This window comes from Acinonyx jubatus, chromosome B3 (assembly GCF_027475565.1).
Source record: "Acinonyx jubatus isolate Ajub_Pintada_27869175 chromosome B3, VMU_Ajub_asm_v1.0, whole genome shotgun sequence".
NCBI classification, from domain to species: Eukaryota; Metazoa; Chordata; class Mammalia; order Carnivora; family Felidae; genus Acinonyx; species Acinonyx jubatus.
In genome coordinates, this window is record NC_069386.1 from 132,397,700 (window position 1) to 132,409,774 (window position 12,075).

A 12,075-nucleotide genomic window follows, 5' to 3' on the forward strand; every position below is an offset into this window, starting at 1 on the left:
CTGTTAAAATAAATCTAGTCCTGGGACGCCTGGGTGGCTCAGTCGGTTAAGGGTCCGACTTCAGCTCAGGTCACGATCTCGCGGTCCATGAGTTCGAGCCCCGCGTTGGGCTCTGGGCTGATGGCTCAGAGCCTGGAGCCTGCTTCAGATTCTGTGTCTCCCTCTCTCTCTCTGCCCCTCCCCCGTTCATGCTCTGTCTCTCTCTGTCTCAAAAATAAATAAACGTTAAAAAAAATTTTTTTTTAAATAAATCTAGTCCTATCATGAAGGGCAGATATTTTTTTATCATTCTCCTGCCTCAGAAACTAAAGAATGGTGACTCAGAAAACAAATTCCATGGCACGACAATATGAAAATCAATACTAAATAAACATCATCATCTATCTTACTCAGTGATTTAGCTCAGTATGGAATCAGATACCTCTCAGTCATCCGAGAAGACATACGGAACTTTCTGGACATCTGCTGCTGTTATCAGAGTCCTATGGCTTAATATAGTTAGATAGTTAATATAGTTATCATTATATAATTTAATTTACTTACCAGTTTTAACTAATAAAATAGTTATTTTAGACATCAGATCTTCCATACATGAAAAAAATTTAAAAATCAGCAATTGCCAAGTTAAAGAAATCCCACCAGGAAAGGACTAAAAATGCAGGCAGCATTCATCTTCAGACAATTTACCCCCAAAATACCCAATTCTGGAGGGTAACACTAACTCTTCTAATATCTTTTAAAATATTAAACCTCTATTTCAAAATGGACATGGTACTTCATATATACTCACTTTTCATAATTCTTTCCTCAACTCAATGTTTCAGCCAAAACTTCAAGCATTTGAAATTGTTGAACAGTAATTTCAGCTGACCCACCAAGAGAACACAAGTAGATGTCTGTTAATTTTATGTGTCAACCTGACTGGCCAGGGGTGCCCAGATTACATGTTATATCTAGGTGTGTCTGAGAGGATGCTTCTGGACAGGATTAGCATTTGCATCACTGGGCTGGGAAAATTTCCCTGCCCAATGTGGGTGGGCATCTTTTGGTCTGCTGAGAACCTGAATAAAATAAAGGGAGATGAAGAAGGAATTGATCCCTTTTTTCCTGCCTCACTGCTGAGCATCTCATATTCTCCTGCCCTCATACTGGGATTCATACCATTGATTCCACTGGTTCCCAAGCCTTCAGGTTCAGACTGAATTATGCTGTTGGCCTTTTTGGGTCTCCAGCCTGTATGACAGATCGTGGGATTTCTTAGCTTCCATAATACATGAGCCAACTTCTCATAATTAAAAAAATATATATTTTTAAAAATGTATATTTACACCTTGTTGGTTCTGTTTCTCTGAAAAAACCCTAATACAGTATACAGAGAGATATTTTATCTGGTACTTCCCTCAATATACCCCATCAAATACCAAAAGGAAATAACGTATCTTTTGAAATACTGCCATCATGATATAAAATAGTGAAATTTACTGAAAATTTCTAAAATCCTTCAAAAATAAACAATTATTTTATTAAACAAACAGTAACAATTTGGGGGGAAATTTTGGGAAATATGGTTTCAGTACAATAGTATCACAGAAATTCACATAACTAGATTTAAGCAGAAGTTCACTTTAGCTTATTTTCAGCTCATAATTACATATGTTCAAAATGCCATTGGTTTCTTCTTAACGGTCTGGTAAATGCTGGAACTGATATACTTCAGTGATAATTTCCCTAGGAGGTCTGCTAAAAGAAAAAGTCATGCAAAACCAAATGAAAGCTGAAGAGTGATGTTGTATTTTGACATGGGCTGTAGCTACCTAATTGTATCAATCTGAAAGCTTATACATAAATAAGCACAGTGTTAGGGATTAGCATTGTATAAACTATCAGCTATCAGTGTGAACCCTTCCATGGCTTTCTCTGGTCATCTAGCACCATTTTGATTCCCTTGTCCTTGTGATAAGTGGGTAAAGGTCAAGAAATACCCGAGTAAAAACAAAGACAAGTGATTTTTGCTTACTATCTCATGTTTTTATTACCAGCTAATGTTTTTTCTCATAATTTGAGTAGCTATTAACAAAAAAGTGTGTTTCTTTTCATATTTCATGTAAAGCTTCAAAGACAACCAGAATATCATCTGTATTCGGTACCTCTCGCACCAGAAAAAGGCTTAACTAAAACTAATTAAAATATTTGGGAACTTAGTTGTGTTAATACTACTCTAACTGAAAGGTCTTTTAAGTGAAAAGATTTTTTTTTTAAATTTTTTTTATTTACCTATGATTCTAAGACATGCAAGAAACCAAAAAATCACACTTTCTCTGAAATTATACATTGTATACGTATTGCAAAACATTAAACATTAAATAATTTAAATTGAGTTAAATACATGACTACATATAACAAATTTAGGAATTGGAAGCATTAATAGAACACAAAAAAACTGCTCAAATTAAATTCTAGATTAAAAAAAAAACCAATAAAGTCTGTTATTTATTGTCCAAAAGCCAAAATACCTATTTGGTGGCTATTAAAATAGGTGTATTTGCAGAGGATTTTTAAGGCAGTGAGGCTACTCTGTATGATACTACAGTGGTGACTATACGACCTTCTGCACTTGTCAAAACTCACAGAATGGACAATACCAGGAGCGAACCCTAAATTTGGGTGATAACACTATGCCAATGTAGGTTCACTGATTTTAGCAAATGTATCATTCTGGTGGGCTATGTTGATGATGAGCAAGGTGTGTGTATGTGGGGGTCTGGGGTACCTGGGAACTCTCTGTACCTTCCTGCCAATTTTGCAGTGAACCTAAAACTGCTCTAAAAAAATAAAGTCATTTGTCTCAAAGATGTAAAACACTACAGTCAAGGTGATTTCTCTTGAAAGTTCACGTGAGTACTGACCAATATTTCATTGTTCACAAATCTCAGAAAATTATTTCCAAATGCACACTGGCAACACCACCAGTATAACATAAACTCTAGGGAATAGAAGCAAAGAACGTGTAAATTAGGCATATTTTGTAGCTTGTGGAGATGATGCCTAGGAAAAAAGGAATTAAGGGTTTACTTGAGAAAATCTTAATGAGACATACAGAACATAAGAACTAGAATGAAGAGGGTATTCTAAAGCTATACCAAAGTATCTTCTGGTCTAAAATATCACCATCTACCTCCTGGCATGTGTGGACAAGGTAAGAGAGAAAGAAAAATGGAAGACCATGACCACAGAGCAGTTGGTCTACTCATTAGCAAAACTAAAGTCAGACTTGCCAAGATCAAGGAAGGCATTATCTGTTTCTCCAAGCAGCTATTCTTTTGGGGCATAGTTTGCATAGCTGACTAACCTGAAATTAGGCCCACATACTGACTTCTAGTGAGTTCCTGAGAGAAACTGCAATAGAAAATATGTGCTATATAATGCTATCACGTACAGTTTCCTAAAAAACATGGGAAAATAGCACTGTGGATTATAGAACAAGTAGTTCATATATCTATATCTATATCTATATATCTCTATATCTATAGAGATATATATAAGCACTAAAAAAAGGGAAATAATTATCATAAAATATTGAACTTGCTAATTAAGCTCATTTAGTTCTGCTAATTAGGAGGAGCTATATGGAGGATAATCTTATTCCAACTCCAATTAAAACAAAAGGTAAAATATTTGAGGGAGGAAAACACAGCAAAATGTGTACACACAAGGTTTCCAATTAAACTTCAACCTTCTGGTGTTTTCGTTTATTCTTGCCAAAACATAGCGTTCTATATTTGAAGTTTCTCGGAGATAAATAATTTATACAGTGGCAATGTGACGCCTTATGGGTAAGAAGTAAGAAACCTAGGGCACAACTCTTCCCCGAATACCTAAGAGCTGAAGTGGTTCGATGATTCATATTTGTTTTCTGAGAGAAGAGAGGTAGCAGGAGGTAAGCAGTGGAGTCAAGATCTAATCAAGAATGACTGGCACTGAAACAGTCAGCAGTAAAGTCTTCTACATGTCTAACAGTACTAACAGAGACTTGATATACTAGATTTTAAATATCTAGGGAAAGCTTTCAAAAAACCCGTAAATGTAAGATAGCAATCACCACCTATGGTTGAAATTCTCATTGATTTTATAATTTATTTAGTTGCCCTAGAAATACTACTCTTTATTTCACTGTCTATTTTGGCATAGTTTTAAAACATCCCCTCTATTTTGGATATCAGATATAAGTCATCCCATTTTCTTTAATCAAATTTAATTTTCTATAAGATCCATTACACATTACAATTATGACCTCCATAAATAAACTGAGAAATGTATTGATTTGTCTCTTTTCATTGGTAGCAAATTGGAATCCTAAGTCTTCTAAAAGAATGTCAAATTCTTCATCAAATTAATGTGTGAAGTCTTCAAGATGGATTTAATCTGTGCCACTTGATAACAACCTTTTCTGGATTTGTAATGGTTTCTTTCCACTGATTCACTGCTTCAGTGTTATTACTGTCTTCGCTTATCCAAATCTAGAAAGGAACAGCACAACCATTTAACAGAGTCTGAATTCAAACTGCTAAGAACTCTTATGGATGAAAGACGAGTGGAAGTTTGGTTCACGTACTTTCAATTAAACATCTTTCCATTTTTCCAAAATTTTGTTTGATTTCTATTTGAAACGTAAATGTTAAAATACTTAACCTAGTCACCCTGCAGACTGTTTTATATGAATCAATCCAATTTAAAAATTCAACATGAAAGATTATAAAAATCATTTCTCCCAAAACAGTAATTAGTATCTTTTGTTATTCAATAAGCCTAGGAGCTCAATTTACAATTGATCCTGATCATTTGAAACACTTCTGTGAGGATTAATGGAGACTAATCATGATTTAAGTTACACTGGTAAGAAATGTCCATTTTAAGCACCTTTTACATTAGATAAAGCTGTGATTTTAATTGAAATCTAAACTAACTTTAGGTAATAGACATGAATGAATTTGAGAAAATTGCAAAGCATTATGCAAATGTAAGACATCACACTGGTTACATACCACAGAGGCAAGGTGGGCAAGGAACCCAAAGCCTGAATTCTCACCTCAGCTTTAGCACTACCAAGTGCCGCTACTTTGGAATTAACTTCTGTGAGACGGAGTTTCTAATTCTTTTAAATAAAGAAACTGGAGCAGACCACTGATTTTCAACCTTTCCCCCTTAATTTCCTGATCTGAAGAACTTTACCTTCATATAAAATCTTACAAAGAACCTTAATATATGATATGAATCAGATAACGCCAGCATGCTCTGGCTGATGTAAGGGTGGGGAGACCTTGAGTCCACATTTGGCTACCCCATCATGATGGCTACTAAGGACACCAGAGAAGCCAGAGGGAACAGATGGACAGCCAGAACCCTTCCAGAATTATTATTCTTAACTGGACTCTCAACCAAGAAAATGGAATCACCAAAAACGTTATGCTGAAAATCACCTGAAATCTCCCATTCCATTCCTACATGATCGCTGAGGCTTAGTGAGATAGGAAGCCTTAACTGAATCAACTTCATGGGCCTCACGGCTTTGAAAAGTATGCTACCTATGAGTTTTTGAGTCCAAACTCTTTCCCAAATAGGAATAAATGAAGAACGACAAAACTGTAATTTTTTAAATAAATGTTTTAGGTAAAACACATGAAGAAGTGGGTCAAAAAGTTATTATCAATCTTTGAAAATTCACATATAATTTAAGGATTTCACATAGGCTGCTAATAACATCTTGTTATCAAGCAGACAGAAGCCTTTAAACCAGTAATGTAGATTTTGGAATTTAAATTCAAGCCAAACAATCATAATTAAGATAAAAGATAATGAGCTACTTTTGGAAACTACAAAGGAAACAAGTCCCTATAGGATTGGCAAGTAAGCAAGTGTTCTGTTGTCTTACACAGATGACTAAAAATTTTTAAATAGATTAATCTAGACACCAATACTAACTATCTAAATACCACCACAACCACTGCTAACACTAATGTTTTCAAATTCAAATCTAACATTATTCAGTTAATAGCATACAGAGTTAAACATTAAATCGAACAGGGCACAGAAAGAAGAAAGTTGGATATCTCCAGCCTTACAAAATTTGATTTAAATACTTAGCGTCAAACTCAACAGTACTGAAAAACTGACCTTTCTTATAGTGTTTACAGCTGAGAAGCTCAGAAATAGACTTATTTCAAGATAAGAAGCCTGATTACTCAGAAATTCCAACTATTTGTATTAAAGCAAAGTGTGACAAGATTTCATTTTTGTGGCAACATTAAATTTTATGATGCTGAAGAATTTTACTCTATTCAACTTCAATTTTATCCCGTATTCCCTTTGATGACTAACTGCTTTGAGCATACAAAAGTGCAAGCAAAGAATTCAAGATAAAAAATCCCTACTAACCTGCCCCACAAAGTGTCGTCTTCTTACAGAGCTCCGACTGTAAAGCTTAATGAGAAAAATAATTTCTTTTTCATTCTGTCTGAGTGGAAAAATCATAGTTTCTCCCCACTTTACTCTGCCACTGGAGGCCTTCAGTAAGCGTGTCTTCTTCTTATAAATCAACTCTCCTGAACTAAACATTGCCACCTTCACAAAAAAACCTAAACAATAAGAAATTTTGATATGTAAAATTTTATTTTAAATGTCATAAAAGATACATATCTATATGTTATATTTGGTGTGAAAATACAGATAAGCCGCTTCTCAAGATCTGACGAAAAAAAAAAAGATCTGACGAGCTCTTGGCATAACGGAAAACATCTCTAGTAAACTTTATAGTTCTCATCACGCTTTACAAAAAACTACAGCAACCTCCAATGAATCTAATCTTTCTCTAACCTGAATGCCATTAAAGACTGGAAACTGGAGGCATACATGACAGTCAGCAATAGGGCAGCACACACTGAAAAGTATTATACAAAAGAGAGGGGCCAACTCTTTGGACAGCTGGAGGAATTTAGTTCACGGTTTTACACAGATAAAATTCTTTGCTCGAGACTCCTGAGGTTAAACACACACCCACTAGAGAAAATTTACTCTTTAAATAAATGGAGATAGAGAGCTTCCAGTAATGGCAGAATAGTTGTAGAAACTAACCTTCCCATAGATTAAAATTATAAATTCTGGGGAAAAAAATATAAAAAACAAGTGCACAAGCCACTAAAGTTTGACCAAAAGCAGGAAGAAATTGGAGGAGAGTCAGCTTTTACAGATGGGAACTGCACTGGGTAAAATTCAGGTTTATATAACTTTTCCCCTAAGCATACTCCCCCGTCTCCCCCGTCTCCCCCGTCTCACTGACACGTGGTCCCTACAGCTCAGGCAGAGAGGGCAGTCTGACTAGTTTGAGTAGTCATGGGATACAGCTGAGGTGGCCAGGGCAGCAAGAGAGTGAGGAGGGAACTTCCAGAAAAAAGGGAGCTGCCAAGTGAGGACCTAGACGGACCATCAGATTTCCAACATGGAGATTATGATAATCCTGATAGCAGTTTTGATCAAAGAAAGACCCTATTAATGTCATAAATAAATTCCATCTGTGGATTTCTACTGATGTCCTTATTTCCTAGAAAATTAACCCTATGTAGCCCTGGTAATTTATTCTTTTAATACCACGTTAGATTTTATTTGCTTATTTTTATTTTATGATTTTTCCATCTATCTACATAAGTGGTAACAGTCTATAGCTATTTTTTGTGTGCACTATCCTTTCTGTTTTGATATCGAGAATATGCTAACCTCATAAAGTTACTTTTTCCATCGCTTCTCATGCTTTGGAACAGCTTATATAAAATAGGAATTAAATGTTCCCTGAAAGTTTGGTGGAATCCACCAGTAAAATCATCTTGGCCTGGTGCTTTTATTAGAGGAAATTCTTTAACTACCTACACATGGTTATCATTTTATTCAGATGCTCTCCCTCTTTTGCAGTGAATTTCAACAATTTTCTTCTCCAAAAATCAATTATTTTACAGAGATGTTCAAATGAATTGATATAGTTATAAATGGCGTTGTCTTATTTATTATTGAACCACCTTCAAATTTGAAATGTTATCTTCTTCCTTGTGCCTGTTTTCTTTATTTTTTGCTCGATCCAATTTACTGTAGGTTTGTCTATTTTACTGACCTTTTCGAAGAAAAAGTTTTTGGCTTTATTGATTATGTCTTTTGCTGTTGTCTCTGTATCTATCAACTTTGGCTTTACCTTCAATTCCTTACCTCTACTTTCCTTTGTATTTGCTGTTTTTTTCTTAACTTCCTGAGCTGAATGGTCGCGTGCGTTTATTTTCAGACATCCACTGCTTTTTGCCCACCTGCAGGGATCTTCTCTTCTTGTAGCCGAATGAAGGAGCACTTTTACCCCACTCTTAGCCCTTAGGGAGGACTGACTTCACACCTCCAGCTCTAGGAACAGCCATATAAACCAGGCCTACGCAACCAAAACATCAGAGCCCCTTCTGGTGCCCAAAGGCACAGGGAAGGAAAAGTGTTTCAAGGTTTATGTGTGATATTTTCTTGGGGTTTTTTGAATTAAGTTTCTAGTTAGCAGAATACTCAACAATGGGCATAGACCTAGAGAAAAGATAAATTATCTAAGCTGGTGAAATATATCTGACAGTCCTCTGGACACTCAACCTATATAAACTAATGACCCAAATAAGGAATAGCATCAAATGGATAAAAATCTAAGAGACTATGGAGTAGACACATGGCTAAAATCTGAAATCCAATAAAGTATTTTAAGTTAAAAGGTAAGTATTTAAGTTAAATAACAAAAGTATGATTTTAATTTCCATTGTTAAGAAATATAGGAAAAACTAGCTTTGACTAATATTTTCTGAAGATTTCACTTTGAACCACAGATATACTTACTCAAAGTGAGAGGTGATGAACAGCTTGGAAGGTACTGTGCCTCGAGAATCTGTAACTGAATTCTGCTATTTACTGCTTGAAAACAAGTCCCCAATTCAAGTTCTGCATGGCAAACCTAGGTATCAAAAAAGTGCCATTTGATAATTAAGAATAAAGTTTTGGAGATATTTCAAAAATTCAAAAGCAAAGAGGTACAATTTTAAGTTTTGAAAGCGATGCTTTTTATTGACACACAAAATTATGATAGAAAATATGGTTAGGATAAATGCATGGATTCTGTAAATATGAGGTACTCACTTTCACGGATTCTGAAAAGCCAAGTTAAACCTACATACTTGATCCTTCAAAACCAGGGAGGCCAAAAGATATTTCAAATTGAAAACAAATGAAATTCTCCAGCAGTTTTTGTAAAGAAAATGTCCATGAAATAAACACCAAAAAAGGCCACTTTCAAAACACTTAGTCATTTGAATTGTTTTTAAGAATACATAAACTATAATGAAAAGCTTCATATATGAGAATCACCATTATTTTTTCTGACTATAGACACAGCAGTAGATGCTACCCAGATTAGAAGATTTGAAGACAAAGGATTACTACAAGGAATAAATGTGTAGGTTAAGAGCTGAATTACTATGCTGAATGAGAGCCAGCCAAGAAAGTTGGCAAAAAGGAAGCTAATGAAAGAGATGGAGGCAGTAAATAATAAGGAAAAGGTCAAAGAAAACCTGAGGCAAACAATGAAATGAAGGAGACTCAGAGGGGAAAAAGTTAAAATGTGCTCTTCTATAGCACTGACTAAAGAAGAAAGTTAGTAATCCGTGAGATGGAACACAAGCCAGCCTACTTATGTGGATTTCAAGGTCCTTGGAGTAAAAAATCAAGGAGAGAAACATAAAGTCATCCAAACAGAAAAATACTACTGTTCACATGTTGAGAAGAAAGAACATCAGGTTAACAGACCTCCCTGGGGCCCAGCACAGACAGGCACAAAAATCTTTGTGAGTATGGATTCCAACAAAGCTACAGAATGGCTGAATGACACTTGATGAAGAGATTTGTATTTGATAATTACCAAGTATTCCCCAACCATCAGCACATAACTCACTGAAAAAGAACCTTTTCATGTATCTGCCATCGACTGAATCATGGGCGTTTCCTTCAAAACAGGATTCGGCATTTTAAAATTGCTCATGCCAGGATTAAAAAGATCTGTACGTGTGTCTACACACACACACACACACACACACACACACACATACACACACACACACACACACACAGTGGAATATTACTCAGCCATAAAAAAGAATGAGATCTTGCCATGTGCTACAACGTGGATGGACCCAGAGGGTATCATGCTTAGTGAAATAAGATACAGACAAATATTGCATGATGATACTCATATGTGGAACCTAAAAAACAAAACAAACAAACAGACTTTCACATACAGAGAACCAACTGGTGGTTGCCAGGAGAGAGGTGAGTGAGGGGATGGGTGAAGTAGATAAAGGGGATTAAGAGGTACAAACTTCCAGTTATAAAATAAAGAAGTCATGGAGATGAAAAGTATAGCATAGGGAATATAGTCAGGAATACTATAATAGCACTGCATGTGACAGATGGTAACTACACTTACTGTGGTAAACACAGAGTAATGTACAGAATCACTGAATCATTATGGTGTATACCTGAAGCTAATATAACACTGTATGCCAATTATACCTGGATTTAAGAGGGCTTCTGGGGGTGGGGGAGAGGGGAAAGTGGGTGATGGGCATTGAGGAGGGTACCTATTGGGGTGAGCACTGGGTGTGGTATGGAACCAATCTGACAATAAATTATATTTAATAAATAAATAAATAAAAATTTTAAAATTAAATTGGTCATGACATAAATCGAGAGCGAGGCAGTGAAAAGTGAACCACTTTAAAGTATAAACTCAACTGTCAAGGTTAGACTCCCCCTTGAAAAGTCTAAAATGATGATCAAACTTGTCTATTTTGGCAACAAATGCTGAATTCTAATAAAAAAGTGAAAGTACTATTTTTGCTTTTGTAATCAGAGTTTAAGAATGGATTAATAAATCTTTTTTGGTAGCCATATATAAAATGGAGCTCTTTCTTATTTAAAAAAATGCTGCTGTTCTTGGCATTTAAAAAAATAGATTAAATACAGTTACTTGGGGTGCTCGGTGGCTCGGTCGGTTGAGAGCACGACTCCGGAGTTTGGCCCAGGTCATGATCTTCCAACTGTGAGATGGAGCCCCATGTCAGACTCTGTGCTGACAGTGCAGAGCCTGCTTGGGACTCTCCCTCTCCCTCTCTCGCTGCCCCTCCCCTGCTGGTGCTCTCTCAAAATAAATAAATAAACATTAAAAAAACAAAGACAGCTATTTATTATTTACAAAACACCAAGGAAACTATGGGTAAAATTTTTTTGTTATTATGGTTCTGTGTCCACAATGTAACAACACTTATGAAAACACCTAAAGGTGGCAAAACTTCCCTTAGTGTTACACACTTGTAGAGCTCACTCTCACAAAACAAAGCAGCACTTGGCAAAGGTTTGCTATTTCTAATTTGCCAGTGTCATTTCTGAATTCAACTTATTTATTATGTTCCAGGATATTAATTCAGATCGTGAAAAACTATTCAAAGTGGTTTTCAATGTCCCTATAACCAAAAAATTAAAATTCCAATCAGGGCACCTGGGTGGCTCAGTCAGTTAAGTGTCCAACTCTTGACTTCGGCTCAGGTCGTGATCTCAGTTTGTGGGACTGAGGATGGCGTCAGGCTCTGAGCTGACAGCACAGGACTTGCTTAGGATTCTCTCTGTCGCTCTCTCTCTGTGCCTCTCCCCAGCTCGTGCACACTGTGCATGCTCTCTCTCTCCCAAAATAAATAAACTTTTAAAAAATAATAAAATAAAATAAAATTCCAATCAATTAGCACGTATAAAGTGCATTTTTAATGGGCACAAAACTATGGAAGATACGTGATCTCTAATCCTGCAACATGGATCCTTTTTTAAAGAAAAGAAAACTTTCCAAGCCTTCCTTGAATCGTTGTTGAAAGTGAAAAGCATAGTTAGAGAAAACCATGATCTGGTGATCTCTGAGAATATCTTCTTGGGGGGAAGTGACATATGGTAGAGCTGGTCCTGGAATCAATG

At 35.9% G+C, this 12,075-nt stretch overlaps 1 protein-coding gene across 8 annotated transcripts in view; it reads right to left on the bottom strand.

Moving 5' to 3' along the window:
• Positions 1-1,496: 1,496 nt before the first annotated feature.
• Positions 1,497-12,075, bottom strand: part of TC2N (tandem C2 domains, nuclear) — a 44,717-nt gene continuing 34,138 nt past the window's right edge. For 6 of the 8 annotated variants that reach the window (XM_027066440.2, XM_053224845.1, XM_053224847.1 and 3 more), the window contains 3 exons: positions 8,902-9,016; positions 6,433-6,632; positions 1,497-4,517 (listed from right to left, as the gene is read on the bottom strand). In XM_027066440.2, the coding sequence (XP_026922241.1) occupies positions 4,407-4,517; positions 6,433-6,632; positions 8,902-9,016 (426 nt within the window). In that variant the 3' untranslated portion in view covers positions 1,497-4,406. Of the gene's footprint in view, positions 4,518-6,432; positions 6,633-8,899; positions 9,017-12,075 lie in introns of those variants that run through there. The other 2 variants (XM_053224850.1, XM_053224849.1) reach the window with 2 other exon arrangements.